This window comes from Perissodus microlepis, chromosome 22 (genome assembly GCF_051167445.1).
Source record: "Perissodus microlepis isolate ML-2025 ecotype Zambia chromosome 22, ASM5116744v1, whole genome shotgun sequence".
Classification (NCBI taxonomy): Eukaryota; Metazoa; Chordata; class Actinopteri; order Cichliformes; family Cichlidae; genus Perissodus; species Perissodus microlepis.
This window is the reverse complement of record NC_140481.1, coordinates 13931568-13949603: the sequence shown is the minus strand read 5'-3', so window position 1 is coordinate 13949603 and position 18036 is coordinate 13931568. Positions and strand designations below refer to the sequence as shown.

The window sequence follows — 18036 nt, the reverse complement described above, 5'->3', positions numbered from 1 at the left end:
GGCATGCTATCGTCGTGAACGTTACAATATGCCGTATGATTTTTTTTTACGGAATAAACTTATTGTTACTTAAAGGTTTCACCTTAAATAATACTCGTAGATAAACGAAAATAATTCAATAAAATATTTGGTTAGAGGCGATACACCGCGATAAGTAGGGTATGAATACATTTCCCATAATTCAATAGCACTGACGCATGCACTAGACGTCCAGTGGAACCATGACATTCAGCGCAGTTGCATGCTTGGAATTTAGCTGCCGACTTTTGCATACAGAGACCTCGTCGGTTTTTCGAGGCTGTGTCGGAAGGCGGCGGAATGACTTTGAGCCGGAAAAGACACCTTCACTCGAAGTTCGGTAGCTAACTTTTCGTTAACAGAAACAAAGGGAGGGTGCCGTTCACAACACAGCAACAACAGCCCTGGGTTGCCAAACAACAAGCATCATTCAGTGTCAGCCACCGGTAGCCGCTGGAGCTCACCGTCGCCTCGTCACTGCCTATCTGCAGCCTGCAAATTTCCGCTTCAGTTCAAGTTAGTTCCCCAGATAACACGGTGGGTTGAAATGTGTGTTTTTTGAAAGGTTTTGGGACACGAAAAAGGTTTACCTTCCCTTTTTAGCTGTTGACGGTATGGTTTGAGTGCTGGCGAGCAGAAATGTCGAGCTAACGTGAAATATCGATAGAGTTGGAAACCGCTTCAGTGACTGTTAAGTAGTTAAAAACAAATGTCCCGAAATGCCTATCAGAAACGAAGTACACGTGTGGTTTGGATTCGTTTACAGTGCTGGGTTGGATAATCTACTTTAAACATGTTTATTTTATCTTCTGCTATGTGATAAATGTAATGACAAGTTCAGTAAGTTCTGTTTTTTGTTTTTGTAAAACCCAAGCACTGTTGACAGTTCGGTATTGCGCACCTGTCGCCTAATTGAACCATTCGCTGACCCTGCCAGTTGTTTGCCTGTGCAGATGACATGCGACAGCTGTTGTGGTCAATATTTAACTTCTGGGATAGATGTGAATGGCTGGTAAGGAGTCCGATAAGCCATGCGCCCGATTAGGCACGCTGTGTTAAACAGTCCTCTAACCAGGTGGAAGATTATTTGTCTGAAACGTTTGTGTTTCCATGAAATTATGGTCAGGTCATGACAAGAGTCTCACTTCCTGGCTTACTTATACCGTTACTTTAAGAATTTCTTCCTAGTTGAGTTTGTATTTGCTGATGACTGGTTTTGCCCAGGTCACAGAAAGGACATGTTTGCGTGTATGAGAAGCGTCACTTAACAGATTGTGTTACCCATCTTTTCATAATTTATCTGCTCAATCACCATCTCCTCTCCAGCCTCACAAAAAGAAGTGACACTCCCTCACCCAAGAGATTTTTCAGAAAATGAACCTGGTGACAAAGTTGTGAAAGCTGAGAAATTGTTGTCTAATGTGCTTTGACTGTGCACAGTGTGCTTGCAGATTATTTGTCACTATTGTGCCCATTGTGGAGGTGGGATTGGGGTATGAATGCCCTCTGTCTGTTTCTCTCTCCCATATTTGGAGCTGCAAAGTAGGTACCGTGAAATCTAAACTAGTAATCAGGTTTCTGGGCTAAGAGGGCTGAAAGAGATTTGTAGCTTAGTGTCTGTAACCAAAAGCAGTAAAAGGGGGAAAATGTCACTAGTAACAACCAAGTATTTCAGGAAGCCTTGCTATTAATGATAAGATAGATGTGATAATTCACATGAGGTTGTGCTTTCATTAACTCATCCAGAAATACTCATTCTGCGTTTAAAAACATTGTGAGCCCTTACAAATTAGTTTAGAGGATGAACAAAAATGAGACTGCAATGGGTTTAAGATTTTTTTTCTTTTAGTCATGACATTGCAGCACTGCAAAAAAAAATAAATAAATCCATCTCATTCATTTTCTTCTGCTCATCCTTATTAGGGTCGTGGGGGGCTGGAGGCTATTCCAGCTACCATAGGGCATGAGATGGTGTACACCCTGGTCAGGTTGCCAGTCTGAAGCAAGGCTAACACACACACAGAGAGAGGGAGAGAATCAGTCACACTCACATTAACACCTATGTATAATTTAGAATCACAAGTTAACCTTATCTCACTAACTGCATGTCTTTGGATTGTGGGAGGGAGTTTTGCTGCAGTGTTTAAAGTAATTGTTTTGTCAGATTTTTCATTGCATCCCTAATGTAAGCATGTTTTTCCCTCTATGTTAATGTTATTATTTCTGTCTGTTGTCTTCTTTTTCTTGTTCGTTTTTGTTTGTTTGTTTTTTAAAGCATTTTCAGCCATGTCTGCTGATCCCCTGCCTAAAAACCCAGTCTGCATTGGTGATTTGGTCTCACACATCTTGCAACCCAAGCACCTTTCCAAACACCCCTGAGTGCCGATGTCTGTGGCTACACTTCTTGGCTTCTGCTGTTACTCCAGACTTCTTCATATCCCCTCACGATGAGCAGGATGTGCAGCAGACTTTGACAGCTTTGACCTCTGTGTGAATAAGGACAGCAGGATTTGTTTCCTGCAGGAACTGCTACGTTGTCAAGCTGATTGTTTAAAAATTCAAAGAACTCAAGGCCTTCAGCCTCAGACCGGGCATTCATAGCCACCTTTCCCCTTCACCACAGTACCATGCTGGCTGCACTACTGCGTAGGAACATGTCTCAGAAGCTGAGTATGCTACTCCTGGCATTCGGCCTGGCATGGGGACTTATGCTGCTGAGGTACACTGTGCAGCAGCCTCGCCATCAGAGCAGTGCAGAGTTGCGTGAGAAAATACTGGAGCTAAGCCGGCGATATGTCAAAGTGCTGACAGAAGAGAACCAGAATGCACCAGGTGGGCCACAAGGAACCTCCATGGCAGGATATGGTAAGAATTTTAGAAAAATTCAGAAGTGGTGCAATATCACCATACTTTTTAAATGGAAAGTATGGTGATATTGCACCATATTTTACTAACACCTACATGACAGTTGTGTCTCATAGTTGCAAGAAAAGCAGCCTCAAGGACTGATTTTTTTTTTTTTTTCCCCTTCTGTCTTTTTCTCTGTACTTTACTCAAACAGCTGACCTGAAGAGGACTATAGCTGTGTTACTGGATGACATTCTGACACGGCTTGTAAAACTGGAGGGGAAAATTGAACTGGTGGTCAATTCCTCCTCTACAAACAGCTCCCACACAGCAGGGGGCCTGCTTGCATCTGCTCCTGTAGCCCTGCAGAAACCTGTGAAGCAGCAGGAGAAACCTGGAAGTCACCCAGGGACATATCGCCTTCATCCACACATACCTAATAGGGCCCGACCACATTAAGAAGGCCAAATATTATATCTTTCTTTTTTTTTTTTTTGTTAAATAAGCACACCAAGTTTTACATCTTTTATTGCTAATGAAGCAACATCAGATAAATAAAGAGCTGCAGGGATTCTTATGGATGCCCAGAAGCTTAAGTTATGGGATGTGTCTCAGAAATATTCATCCAACTCAGATGAAAGAGGACCTCTTTAGTCTCTCAATGCTGATATTTATTTCATTTTTTTGTACCAATACTTCCAGCACATCTTTTTCTTGTTTTGTATTTCCATTGCTGAAACTATTATGCCTATTTTTTTCAAATGTAAGGTGACTGTTTAAGTATATGCCAAAAGCAGATGCTTGAAACTGTTCCTGAATTCTAAATGCTTAATCATAAAACCAGCTTAAAATGCTCCCATCGCCAACAAGTTACAGTACTACTTCAACATATCAAAATGCTGTACATGTATGATAGCTTAGAACACAGTTTTAGTTTTTTGCTGCCACGATTGCTAAGAACTAAAGAACTTGAAGATTCTTCCTTTAGCTTACAGCTAATGAGGTTTTAAGGAAAAATTAACTAGGTAGTTTTCTTGTAACAAAAAATCCAAAGAATATTATTTGCACTCCATGTGAAGGCAATATAAATGTGTATGTGCTGTTGCTGTGAGACGTATGGAGAATATCATGGGATGATGCCTATTTGCCGCTGTAAATGCGTGCGAGTGTGTGTGCTTGCTCTGTCTCACTTCAAATCCAGTAGCTCAAAGAGACTGAATGTATATGCAGTGAGTTTTTAGCCCACTAATGCTGTTAGGATAACTGACTCACTGCTTACACATATTCATGGTGCACTGTGATTATAGAAATCTTTTAAAATTAAATCATCTGCATTGGACCTGTGCTCTTAGCATAGTTAACACTGGTTTGTCCACCAAGAAAGAAAAACTTGTTGGTTGTTATACTGGATTTGCAACATTTTTATCAACATTTCTTCCTTTTTTTTGGCGGGAGGGGGATTATACAAAACACAGCATGAGTGGCAGAATAAAAGTGAGGAAAAATAAGGCAGTTAAAGCAGCTTTGTTTCAGCTTAACAGTATGTGGCGATCACAGGACTAAATAATCGAGTAGTGGCGCGACCTTAATTTGCTACATGATGCAATGAAGTAAAAATGATAAGGTGGTGACCTGATGGGAGATGGCTTTACTCATACAACCCTATTTTCCAAAAAACAAAAAAACCTAAACTGTAAAATAACTGATTTTTAAAAAAAAAATTTAAGCAGTAGCAGCATGCTTCCCAGAAAGCCTAGTCCAACACTAAAAGAAAAATGCAGTTTAGTCCAGTACTAGGCATAATGCATGTCTGGGAATCTTTATTTAAATACAACAAAAAGAGCACTACTATTTGTTCATGTTTTTATTGGGAAGTAGAATAAAAACTTCACCATCTTCCAATGTGTATGAAGAAGGCAAGAAGACACAACTCCAGGAGCATAATGTAGAAAACAACTTTGTTGCTAACCCGTGGACTTTATTTTATGACCTCAAGCTAAAGTGTCACACTGCAGGAATAAAGTTGCTTAATATTTAACTGCAGCTGGACGTTTGTCTTTTTTGTAACTTGTATTTGGTGGAGCTTTTTTTTTTTCTTTTTTAGGAAATGGGGTTGTAAAGTGTGATTTAGACTTCTTCGGAAAATCTGGCATAACTGACTTTGCAACCGGGAACTCCTGATCCCTACACCGCAACCTTTGTCGCCATTCAAGTCGTTGACTGTAGTTACGTTTGTCGTGAGGAGTACGTCAGGTTATACAGAAGGTTCCGGCGTAAGGTTAAAATGGGGTTCCGATGTACATCTGACGCGGAAGTGTAATTCACCTGCAAATTAACCTCATGATTTAAAAAAAAGATCACCAGTAAGTTTGTGTCCTGTCCTCTGACATAAAGAGAAGCACAGCACTGAAATACAAAGCAGGTCCTTCTTGAACATTTAAATGTTTTTTTTTTAAATCATGTTTCTTCACGTGACTGTAGCCTCTACTCTGCCTCCAACGATCTTAACTCTCACTCTCTACAATGAGAAATTTTGCTCTCCTTGACAATAAATTACTTTATCCTGTGCTTTGTACTACAACATCTCAATGTTTCTCCGCGACACTAATGGTCCGTGAAAGAACATTACAACTTCTCCGTGTGTTCGCCATGTTTTTTTTTTTATGTCGAAAGGGGGGGGGGGGGGGGCGTGGGAGATGACGTCAGATCCTGCGGCTCATAAACATATCAGCAACCTACGTTACGCGCCATCTTCTAGCTACTGACCAGAAAATATACGTAGCATATAAACCCACTTGCTTATTTTTTGTCCAAATAACTGCTTTTATTAGCTATACCGAGCAATGAGTGACCTTGAGGAAGGAAACTATGAAGGGCGGGTAAGTAGTTCCCGTCGAATGATATCGGTGACACCTTCCTTTCTTCCCTTTCTCTTCCGTGTGGCTTTCAGTAAAGAACATTGTTAGGATACACTAACTACTAGCCAATGGTAATGTGTGCTAACTCTAAATAACCTGCAACGCTTTATCGGCTTGCGTTACAGTTTTCAGACAGAGGCAGAGAAATGCCTCAAGTTAACGGAAGCAAACTATGCTAATACCCGTTTTAATGTGAAAGGTTAATGCTCTGCTAGCAAGGCTGCTTCTAACAGGCGCTAGCTAGCAAGCTAGTTGGCTTAAAATAATAACCAGTGTTAAAACACTGGTGTGTGCAAATTGGCTTCACGCAGTGTGAGTTTAATTGAGTGCACCTGACTCATTCGTTAATGAAAGGAATCACAAGTTATCTCCTAAGTTATGCTAGCGTCCTTATGTGCGGATAGCTCTGCACACTTACGAGGTTTTTTTTGTCTGTAGTACTGCTTTGTGTCAGTGTATGAGGGTTAGTCCTAAGCCACTCTTCGTTCTCAGCGTTCATTCTCTGGTTTATCAGGTTGAAACATTGCTAGAAAATTCATTTAAGCTCTTTTTATTCCCACATATGTTACATTGTTCTGCTCATTTGCATAATTTCTGGGTTATTCAAACCTAATGAAGCAGCACTGTAAATGTAATGATGCATTCAGTTTTCCTTTTCATTTTATTCACGATATTCTCCTTTGCTAAAACACTCTGATCTTAATTTCATTGAATGTTCTTTTTTCATTAAGGTTATTGAACCTGAAGGATTTGAAGAGTTTTATCCAAGAATGATGAAGAAAATTTTCAAGATAAAAGAAGGCTAATGAAAACATATACAGAACAGAACATAGAGCTGGAAAGGGAGGAAGTGTACCGGAAGAATGGTGTCAGATAGACGCGCTTGCAGTGTAATGGCTAAAATGAAACAGACCTGGAATCAGAAAATGAGAAAACTGAAAAAAGAAGAATGAAGAAGGATAGAAATCCTCAGAGAAGGGAGTAGCGTGTAAAGAATCTGGAAGAATGAATGTGTCCCTAGGTTAAGTAAATATATTGTTTGTGTCAAAATGTCTTTTCTTTATCATGCTCCGTTTCTGTAACATAAGAAAATGCATGTTTTTTTTCCCGTGTTAATAGTCCAGGTGAACATGTATATTTTTTAAATATAGATATTTTAATAATATGCCACACAGAGGTTCATTTATTGAAATTACATGATTACTAACCCTTTTTCCCGCAGTATATAGGCTGCACATTTTTAGATAAGTGTACTCTGTGTGATACTTCCATTTTATTTGACTGCTTATTGTGATTTGTATAAATAAATAAATTTTGAATGAGTAAAGGTTGTTAACATACTGCTATGGCAATAGGGGTCACGCTCCCCATCTAAATCGGATCGTGGGAGTCCAGCTCGGGTCAAGTCGGAGAGCAGGTCTCGCTCTCCGAGCCCATCCCGGGTCTCCAAACACTCCGAGTCCAGATCACGGTCTCGGTCAAAATCCAGGTAAGCTTGCCCCCCCCCCTTCCCAAAACACACACATACACACACTCTGATTATCCTAAATGTTGCCATCTTCTCTTCTGTTGAATTCACTTCTTCTTCTTCATTTTTAGATCTCGTTCTAGACGGCACTCAAACCGCCGGTACAGCCGTTCACGCTCTCGGTCCTATTCCCACCGGAGGAAGTCCCGTTCTCGTTCCTACAGCCCTGAATACCGGCGCAGGAAGAGCCAGAGCACGTCCCCCATGTCAAACCGGCGCCGTCACACCGGCAGTAGGGTAAGTGTAACTGAAGATGTTGTGGAAGGAAAAGTAAAGAACGTATACATTCACAATCAGATTTGTAAAGACTGGGTTATTGTGTGTCATAGCTAGTAAGTAGTGAGGACATGAATATATACTGCACTATACTCAAAGTAAAAATTTATACGCTCAAAATGCTTGGGGGGGTTATTTTTAAAGGAGGCCATGCCTGTAAGTGAATTTCACACCACATTTCACTCAACACATGACACATTTTTATTTAGCGCACCTACATGTTTCCAGAGGCTTCAGGCTAATCTCAACAAAACAGTTTTGTCATTTTGGTTTATTTTTTCAGTATGTATATTAGGGCTGCCACGATTAGTCGACTAGTCACGATTACGTCGACTATCAAAATCGTCGACGACTGATTTAATAGTTGACGCGTCGTTTGAAGCTTTGTAAGATCCCAAAAGATGCAGGGATAAGTAGTAGGATTTAAGAGTGTAATAACGGACTGAAACAGAAGATGGCAGCACTGCATGTACAAGGATGCCAGCTGCCGTTAAACCGCGAAGAAGAAGAAGAAGCTGTGTCCCAGAATTCATAGTGCGGCCCAGCTCAGTTTCCAACAATGGCGGCAGCTAGTTAGTGTTAATATTACTCTTATTATTCTTTCTGGGTCACAAAATAAACGTTTAGCATATTTTCAGGCGAGAATGTAACTGTGTAAACCTCAAATATCTGCTCAGTTTATCAAGACACCACATATTTCCAAAAGCGCTCCGACGTTTTCGGAGATGTCTGTTACCCACTAGCTCGATAGCTAGCCGGGGGCAAGGCTCACTATAGCCCGTGAGAACACTGGATCGTTTTCAAACTCACCGCCATCTTTCGCTACTCAGGTTAAACATATATAGGTCACTTAGATAACTTACAAATGTTATTGTTTGCCTTTTTTTTAGTATTTTATTTGTTCCTGAGTAAATCGGTTTGGCTGATATTAAAGTTATATTTTTTACACAGCTGAATAAACGTCAAGCAGACAACTGATTATCAGAAATGTGAGATGCTCGAGAATATACTCCAGTGTCCTGTTATATTTTAGATAGCAAGGAGTTTATTAAACTTCACCGAAACAATCTGCAAATTTCATTAAAATTTGATAAACTATCATCTTGTCTTTATTTTTAGTTAGCACATACCTTAAACACTTAAAGCTGTAAGCTAATGATAGTTATATAAGAGCAGATGCATGCTGGTGCAATAAGCTGTACGTCCATTAGTCGACTAATCGCAAAAATAATCGGTAACTAGTCGACTATCAAAATAATCGTTTGTGGCAGCCCTAATGTATATTATGTTTGTTTGTTTGCTTGTTTGTTTGTTTTAAATTGTTATTAGGAATTACAACTGTTTTAACAGGAAGTGTTTAATTAAAAGTCTTTACAGTCCAGAGAAGTGTTCTCATTGTGTTATGTTATAAAAATATATTGTTGTGTAAAATATGTTTTATGTTATCAGTTGATTGTGGTAAATGCGGTGGGAATCCGCTTTGACATGACATTTAATGATGAACCTTCCCTCCCTTTCTTTATATCAACAGAGCCATGACTTCACAAAAGAAGCATACAGTCATGGCGCTGGTGCTGATGTTAGGGTATGTGGACCTTCTGACATGTTTTGGGGGGTGAAGTAATGTTGTGTGTGGGTCAAAGTTACCACTCTCATTGCAGTGCTGCATGAGGTATAAATGCATAAATAATCATAGGGAAATTTTTAAAAATACAAATAACTTGATGTATGTGGACACTGTGGCTGGTTTGCAACCAGCGTCACCTTTATTATCTACAATAAGTATTAGGTCACCTAATGAATCAAGTTATATTTTGAAACTCCAGTGGAAAAGAGGCCTCAACTAACATTTAAGTACTTAAAACAATGCTGCCACTATTTCTTTACTGTATGTTTATTTTGTTGCTCCAGTAATTGATGATTTCTGATGTGTGTGCAGTTTTAATGCATATAAAGTACAATGTGCTATATGTGTTTGACAATAATTTTTGAGCAGATCAAATGATATACTAAGTGCCCTGCCTTTTTTTTTTTTTTTTTTTTTTAAAGTGACTTTAAAGATTCAAATGTAAAATGCTGGTAAAGTAAAAAGATCAGTAAAAAGATATTGTATATATTTATGCCATATGCACTAAAATTAATGTGTTTCAGTGGTTCCTCATCTGCTGACATGTTCTTGCAGCACCATGTTTAACTAGCTTTCTTAAGCTCAATATTTGTAGGGCAAAGCTGCTTTATGTGGGCCATATAATAATACAAAACAGAGCAAGCATGAGGCAAGTGAAAAGGTTTTATAGCACGTGTATATACATAGCTCTTCCTGTGACATATTTTTGAAAGCAGTTTAAGGGGTTATTAAAGCTGTCATAGTTTACCTGCTGAGAATTTATTGTGCTACTGTTTCATCATCTTCTGTTACCCCATTGTACAAACATAAATTATATGGATTATGTCCTTCAAAGCAACTCAATAACTGCCTCAGTTATAAGTCAAAAGTCACAATGTGAGAGCATGTATCCAGTGTAGGTGAAACAGTATTTTGTCCATAAGCTGCAAAACTGATCCAAAGCAACCATTAAGCATCAGCTGCATCAGTTATAAATTAATTGATTTCATGTATTTTATTAGTGATTATTTTCTGTGCTGGGTTTTAGGGTATGTAAAGTGATCCTGTGTGTATGTGGTGGAGGGTGAGGGGGGCATCATAAATTCATTAAATATATTCTGTATGCAAACCATTACATGGGTAGATGTGGTAAGCTACGTCATCAACTCTTACTCCTATCGCTGACCTTTCCAGGCGAACCCTGATCCGAGCACGTGTTTGGGGGTGTTTGGTTTGAGCCTGTACACGACTGAGCGTGACCTGAGAGAGGTGTTTTCACGCTACGGTCCTTTGGCTGGAGTCAACGTGGTGTATGACCAGCGCACAGGTCGCTCCCGTGGATTTGCCTTTGTTTACTTTGAGAGGCTTGAAGACTCTAAAGAGGTATGGAAAATATTTGGGGTGTTATTTATGGATCAGATGCCCAGTGGTCTTCAGACTTGATGCAAGCAACTTATTTTTATTGTAATATTGTATTTTCAGGTTATCTCATTTTTTTTATTTACTATTTTAAATCTTTAAAATTTTTATTTAGATATCTGACAGAACATTTTTGAAATATATCTCAATTTCGAGTTAAGAATGGAAATGATTAAAACAAAAACATTGTTGGCAGAAATAGGCTCGTTATATCAACAAACATTATGAAAATTGCCAGAAGAAAAAAATGTTTACCCCATAAAATGAAAATAGTTTTGGGTACAGTTCCTAATGTTTCTGGACTACTTCACAGTTACCCCAATGAAACCCAAAGTCCAGAAAGAGGCAGTTCTCCATTTTTGTTACCAGTTGTTTAGATTTGCTTCTTCAGAGAGTTTTTTTTCTTAAAGATTGGGTGTGATTACTTCAATATGGCACTAGGTGTCAGCCTTTCTTTAAATTCTCTCACCACCCAATCATGGGGTCTAATATAGATGATTTCAGTGTGCAATATTGGTGGGCCTTCATTATTTAAATACATTTTTACCAAAGAGCTTACAGTGGTCTGACAATATCTTTGTATTCTCCTCCCTTTTGTGTTCCCAGGCAATGGAGCGAGCCAATGGCATGGAGCTGGATGGGAGGCGCATCAGAGTGGATTATTCCATTACTAAACGTCCCCATACCCCTACGCCAGGAATCTACATGGGCCGACCTACACAGTAAGATCAGCATTTGTGTCAAATCTTAGATACCTGTTCCCTTAACCTACTGCATGACACTGGAGCTCCATTTAAAATCTCCATGAAGCTTAAATGCACCTCTGAGCCATACTGATTAAATGCAGTATTGTCTGTGCTTAACATGGTGCTTTTTCCCCCTCAAGTTTCTCAGAAGTCATTTTACTTGTTTTTATGTATTTATTTTTTTAATTAACTTTTTTACATTTTTACAGCAATGGTGGTGGTGGTGGTGGTGGTGGCAGCAGCAGAAGGGGAAGAGAGTCATATTATGACCGCGGCTATGACCGCTACGACAGATATGACGAGTACGACTACAGATATAGGTGAGCGCTAATTTTTCTGAGTACAAAGTGTTGTAGTATTATATGGTAGAAGACGCATTTCAAGTTCCCTTTGTCTTTTTGCAGTCGCAGGCGCTCTCCATCACCGTACTACAGTCGATACAGGTCTCGCTCACGGTCTCGCTCCTACAGCCCACGTAAGTGTGAAGAGAAATGGCGCACAAAAACATGGTTATTGCACTTGTTCGAACACATCTCTGTGCTTAACTCTCTGGTGAAATGATGATCAGTCTTTTTGCACTTCACAGACTTCAGCCATTTAATAACACAAATGTTTGTTGTTTCTTGTCTTTTGCAGGACGTTACTGAGTTGCTTCTTTCAACATTCAGCATCCCTCCAATAACTGATGGGGGTGTGTGTGTGTGTGTGTGTGTTTGCGTGTGTTACATCAAAGTGTTTCAGAGGGAAACATTTTGATTAAGCATGTCTATATCAGCAGAACTCTTGAGTTTTAAAGTAGTTCTTGTTTACATGAAATAGATGTCTTAATTTTTAGACCTTTGGATGCATCCGTGTTGAGTTTGAGCACAGAAATCAGCACCTGTGGCTTACTCTTGCCTCATTATTAGACCTCCATCTTTCCTTCCTCCTTCATTTTCTGGAGCTCGGATCGTGTGTTTTGCTCACTTATGGTTGATCAGATTTCTTGTACTCATCACTGTTAACTTTGTACTCAAGATGGGGAAAGAAAAAAGTGACACTGGATTTTGCAGCCTGTGTTAATGATGCACTCTGTGTGTATAAAGATAACAAATTAATGCGAGTGTTAATTTTGACACTAAATAACTTTAATGGTAACTAAATCAGGTGGTTAAAATGAAGTGCTACCAACAGCAGAAGTTCAATTTTTTTTTTCCCCCAGTCAAAAAGTCATTGTTTAAGTTTTCAGAGAGTTTTAATATCATGTTTTGCAATTTGTTTTATTTTTATTGTTGTTTCTTTGTATGGAAAATACAAATTTATGAAAACCGCGGAAAGTTTGTAAGGTGTTTTTCTGACTTAATGTTCATGAAATTGAAGTTGGGATTTAGTTGTACAGGTGGGAGTGAATGCTGTAAGTTGAGTGAGTGAGGTGGGAAAGCAAGAGATTCACAGAACAAGATTAATTCCAAGGTGGTGTGCACGATAAGATATCGACACAAACTTAAAGTCGCCTGCTGTATTCTTGTGTTGAAATTACAGTGTATCCTTAATATACATTCAGTTTACTTTCATTAAGATGACACCAAGGAAAATAAACACAACGGCTTTTAGCAAGACTTTTATTAGACTGAGTTAATAAAATACAAAGTTCACATGGAGGGGTAATACATTAAAATGCACTAACTTCTTCACCGTTGTGACAGTGGATATTACATAATGAAAAGGAGACAACATGATTAGATTTGTTTTGCATACAATGGTGTTACCAGCCACAGGTACAACAACCCTACAGAATGCATGAAACCACCATGATCACTCACTCTGTCCCCCACAAAGACAGCTAAAATTTGAACAGATTGAGAGGAAATGGGATTTTGACACAGCAGATAATCACAAAAGTAAACCTGAAGGAATGAAGGGTCCTTTATCTGTAGACCATGGGACCAATAACAAGGCACTTCATTCAAATGGGGTTAATAATCACTGCTGACATGTCATGGGGCCCCTCAGAGTTATGCATTCATTCCTAGTCATTCACATAATTCTTATGATTTCAAGGTAACTACTAGCTCGAAGGACACAAGGGTCAAAAACTCAACACTTTATCGTCGTCTATATCATCTCTAAGTGTGCATGAGCATTCACTTTCACATTTTCACGAGTGAACTTGCACTTGTACGTACACTTGTTCCTATAAACATTTGATTGATGAAGCAAATTACACAGTTATTGTTTCCTGATCTGAGTCCTGTGGTAGCCAAATTAGCGTTCAGCGTAGAGAGCAGGTGCAGGGAAATGAGAGAAGCCAGGACATTTTCTAGATTGTTTGGTTACATGTGTAGTTGTGGGGTTTTTTTAGTCACTGAAATTGTCCTATGACCCAGGTGTCATGGCAGGGGGTTGAGAACCAGAAGGAAACATGTTTAAGGGTTAGCAAGATATTATTGGGATTCCATAAATTACACCTATATACCTAGCTTCAGAGTAACATAGTGTGTTTAGACAAAGAATTAAACACATCCACTACACTGATTTTTTTTGAGAGAAAGATTACTAAATCATTGCAGTACACTGATTCTACATAAAATGTAGAACTTTCTGAATTTTCCATGAACCTTCATGCATACTTTAACTGTTTCATTTTTATAAAACTGAACCAAACAAGACCAAGGTTTACACCAGGTGCAACCTGTAGCTTTAACATGCCTTTGTGATTAGATTAAAACTGGGAGGAGACGCTTGCAGCGTACAGGACACCGTCTGAAGGTTAAGAGGCAGCAGGAGCACTGATGGGGGTACTTCTGAATTCTTCGCATTTAACCAATAAACTTGGGCTTCTACTTGGAATAACATACATTAACAGTGGCTGATTACCTAAAAAATTCTATTTTTCTGTGAGCTCTGTTCTTAAGGAAATTGGGGTCTTACATAAATACAGCCGGACTCTTAATTGTTTTCATTTGGACCATTATCTCAAATTCTTAATCTTAGTCAGCAGATGCTTTCAAAAATTACATTTCTGAAAGTTAAATTCATTTTTCTATTCATACTTTAAAGAGATTTCAACAAATTCAGCAGATAAACAACATTTTATTACACTAGGAGTGTATTTTATTGATTTACAAACACTAGTCTAATTTGTATTAACATGTTAAAATAATTAAATAGCCATTTTAAAACATTTAAATGTTTTGCATGCATCTATACCTGACTGCTAAACCCAAATGGCAATCCACACACTAATTACAAAGTTAATTATTATCTATAATATTTAAAAGCTAGGTGGTTGAAGAAAATGCCCATAAACGATTTGTGTTTTTTAAACACTTAAATTAATGAACAAAAATATTCAAAGTCACAGATGCTCATCACATCACTTTATTTTAAATATTCAATATTCACATGCTTTCAAATCACACCTGCATTTCTAATCAGAGGAAACGGACAACTTACTCTGCTTAAGATTCATCAAATCACGCACTTTCTCGCACAACAAACACAAGCCCATTGCAAAATTGCAAAGTGTTAAAACTCCAAAAAACAGCAAATCATGTTTCCATCTTCTTTCAGAAAACAAGTCATTGCTTTTTGGGGGGGGGTTGGCGTTAAGGAAGGAATTGTTCTTAACACGTAGCACACTATAACTAATCAATCAAGGTGCTGAAACCAGTAAACAACAGCTGCCAGAGGGGAAGGTTTCCTATAAGGCCACATGCTAAAGCATGGCCGTTCAGTATAGCTGCAATGTATACCAAAGTCTACAAATGTTCATGTGACTCTGCGTGAAAACTTTTCCTCCTGCATCAACATGTGCTGCTAATCTACACAAAGGCTCCACAACAATAGACTAAAAAAAATGCAGTGATCTTCAGATCACATGAAACACACAAAAATCAACAAATGTTTATGACGTCAAAGTGCATTTTTGTTCATTTGATGTTCAATTTTTAAAAAGAGAGAAAAAAGAAGAAGAGATAAGAATTTCTAATTGCAGCTGCTACAAACGCCATGCTTTGTAGGGTGTGCACTAAGCTCAGAATATAACCAAATGATCAGCTACTTGGTAAATATTAATTACAAAAATAGATCAATTAATAAAGGAACAGTTGCTGCCAACTGAAACAAAACAATCGTGTGACGGCAGCTACGTTTGGCCGCTTTTTAAACCTCCCCTCCTCTTCCAGCAAAAAAAACAAATGGATGATTATTTCATTTAAAACATCAGCATATATAAGCAGTACTATCATCTACTGATGGCATAGGAAGAAGAAACTTTTCCACACAAATTCCCAAGATTTAAGTTGTGTATGGGGGGGTGAAAAGGGTGTGTAAGACAAGAAAGCGAGAAAAAAAAAGCTAGAGCAGATTATTTTCTGGGATTATTCGTCTTTTTAAAAGAACATAACAGAGATATTTTCTGGAATATTTGCTATTTTGCCAGCAGGCTATGGCTATCCCCATTTAACTGCTGCAAGAAATATTCCTTGGCATGTGCTTTAGGGGGGCACAATCCGCCATTTTCTAATGAGATGAAGGGTGTCATCTCAAAGCAGAATCTGTGGAATAAACATGCCCTTTTTTAAGGGTTTTTGGAGCCTACATGAAAGCACTTGATGACAATAGAAAACACATGTATGGAGCAGAAAAATGAAAAAAATAAAAACGCAGTTGCATTAACATCGTTAAGGACATTGTTTGCTTTTAGTTAATGATACTGTAAGGCTCTAGATTCTTCTCAACATGGCGTTCACCACAGTCTTCCCTGACTCTTGTCCGAAGCGGTCAGCAACTGGATTAAACGGTTAAAACTCACGTGGAACGACAATGTTGTTAAAGATGCGAATCGCCTCGCAACAAATAAATAAATAAATAAAAACACAATAAAGCAATCTCACCGGAAAACAGAATCCTTGATTCTCTGTAGCCTAAATAGGATTGTGAAAGAGCCTTGCGCTTGGCGACGTAGACTATATCTTGGAGCGAGGCCAGTTCAAAGTTGGGCTATAAGCTCTCTCTGTTTTTTTAAACCTAAACAATCTCCCTCCCTTCTTTCCCTCCTTGACTTTCCCTCTAGAAATGTCCTAGACTGTGTTTAAACAGATCGATTTTGTCAGTTCTTTTCCTACACCGACATTAACCGCAGAAAATCTTCCCACATAGGATGCAGTCTAGTCTGAAACTTTATGTCAGTTTTGCCCCCTATGGAATTTGTCCATAGCGAGGAGCCCTGAAGCTGGGGGCGGGGAGACTTTCTGTACATTCCTCAGCGATACATTCACTACTCCTCTTGCAGAGCCTGCAGCCACACACACACACGCGCGCGCGGGCTGCAGCCATGCATCGGCTCATTTAAACCGACAGAGACTGGAGAGCAACTTAACATGACTGCTGTCTCTATACGTTCACCCTGTGAGATTACCAGGTCTGAGACACTGCCCAGCTGGCAGAGCTGGCATTCACACCGAGCCCCATCCGTGTGCGTTTCGTTATTTCACGAGGAGTGGAAATGATTAACGACTAATAAACGGGGTTTTAAAAAAATGTATGAGTTTAACTAGGCCGACGGAAAGCTCCCTGGTTTTAAATAACCCTCATATAGATCCATACAGGAGAAAGACTACAGAGATCTAAGTACTCACTAATAAGTTAATAAGAAACTTTTCGGGGAGCAGGTCTTGTAACAAATTATGAAACGATTAAAAGTCGATAGAAAGTTGCTCTAAAGTTGAATTTTAAACCCTATTTCACGCCTTTATCATTTAAGCTATTTAAGGGTTGCCCTATAAATCCATATACAACATAAAGTTCTCGGAAAGTTTTAAAGAGGGTATTTTTTTAATGCAAAGCGCCTCGGATTTAATCACTGGCGTGTTTCGTTACATCTTCATGCTTCAAGCCATGACAAAAGCCAAACTGGGCAAACATGGGGAGAAATGCGTGATTGGCGCGCTGATTCATATAGAATAGTCGAGCCGGGGAGCCAATGAATGAGCGCGTTGAGGCCGAGCCAGCAGGAGTAGTGCGGAGCAGGTTTGCGGCTCTCCGATTGGACAGCCTTCTCGACCAATCAGACAGCTCGGTGTGTTTGTTCAGCAGCAGAGAAGTAGACCCACCGAGTCAGCCATGGCCCCGGTCTGTGAGCCAGTTGCTGAAGGGCCAACACTCCCTTTGTAACCTGCTTTACATGGACACGCACACCTTGGCCTGTTCATTAGCAGACGCTGCAGAGACACGGTGCCATCACCTCAGCTACAGAGAAAAGCTTTTGTTCCCTTCTCTTTTTTTGTAATGCCACTTGCAGGGCTGCAGAGACGACTACACCCACCTGCGCTCACGTTTCTAACTCTTTCTTAAAATATTTTTCAAAATAAGACGGCCACAAGTCAAACACGGGCTTACAATGAGTTAAAATAAAAGAATAATATTAATTTAAAAAACATGCATTTAAAGGAGAATGAGTTGAAAGTTACTGCTATTATGTAACTTTTTTTTGTAGTTGACATTGTTGCTCTCTGGCTACTTCTAACTAACCCGTCACGCCGATTCATCTAACACAATTTTATGAATGAAAGCGTGCCCTCCTGTATCCCCACACACGATCCTGAAAAGAAAATAGATCCATGCAGCACATATCTAAAGTATACTGTGTCACGTCTCCTGAACACGTGATGAAGTTTAAGCCTCGCTTTAAAGGTG

At 39.2% G+C, this 18036-nt stretch overlaps 2 protein-coding genes across 3 annotated transcripts; both read left to right on the top strand.

Annotated features, from left to right (window-relative positions):
* Nucleotides 1-192: 192 nt before the first annotated feature.
* On the top strand, nucleotides 193-4903 carry ccdc126 (coiled-coil domain containing 126). The gene is made up of 3 exons (XM_084919218.1): nucleotides 193-555; nucleotides 2294-2883; nucleotides 3080-4903. Exons 2-3 carry the CDS (start codon nucleotides 2646-2648, stop codon nucleotides 3322-3324), a joined length of 483 nt encoding a protein of 160 aa, XP_084775344.1. The 5' UTR covers nucleotides 193-555; nucleotides 2294-2645; the 3' UTR covers nucleotides 3325-4903.
* Nucleotides 4904-5565: 662 nt separating this feature from the next.
* Nucleotides 5566-12674, top strand: tra2a (transformer 2 alpha homolog). 2 transcript variants are annotated; one of them, XM_084919686.1, is made up of 9 exons: nucleotides 5566-5744; nucleotides 7139-7272; nucleotides 7383-7548; nucleotides 9119-9172; nucleotides 10388-10576; nucleotides 11219-11334; nucleotides 11568-11678; nucleotides 11763-11833; nucleotides 11995-12674. In XM_084919686.1, exons 1-9 carry the CDS (start codon nucleotides 5709-5711, stop codon nucleotides 12003-12005), a joined length of 888 nt encoding a protein of 295 aa, XP_084775812.1. In that variant the 5' UTR covers nucleotides 5566-5708; the 3' UTR covers nucleotides 12006-12674. The 2 variants fall into 2 exon arrangements, with proteins under 2 accessions (XP_084775812.1, XP_084775813.1); XM_084919687.1 differs by having other exon boundaries at nucleotides 5566-5854.
* Nucleotides 12675-18036: the final 5362 nt, after the last annotated feature.

What these genes read in the sequence shown, in the direction of transcription:
- tra2a (XM_084919686.1), top strand. Translation starts at nt 5,709, where the DNA reads ATGAGTGACCTTGAGGAAGGAAACTATGAAGGGCGG. An exon ending in AAGGAAACTATGAAGGGCGG is followed by an intron (nt 5,745 to 7,138) that starts GTAAGTAGTTCC and finishes CTATGGCAATAG; the next exon opens with GGGTCACGCTCCCCATCTAA. An exon ending in GCCGTCACACCGGCAGTAGG is followed by an intron (nt 7,549 to 9,118) that starts GTAAGTGTAACT and finishes TTATATCAACAG; the next exon opens with AGCCATGACTTCACAAAAGA.
- ccdc126 (XM_084919218.1), top strand. Translation starts at nt 2,646, where the DNA reads ATGCTGGCTGCACTACTGCGTAGGAACATGTCTCAGAAGCTGAGTATG. An exon ending in AACCTCCATGGCAGGATATG is followed by an intron (nt 2,884 to 3,079) that starts GTAAGAATTTTA and finishes TTACTCAAACAG; the next exon opens with CTGACCTGAAGAGGACTATA.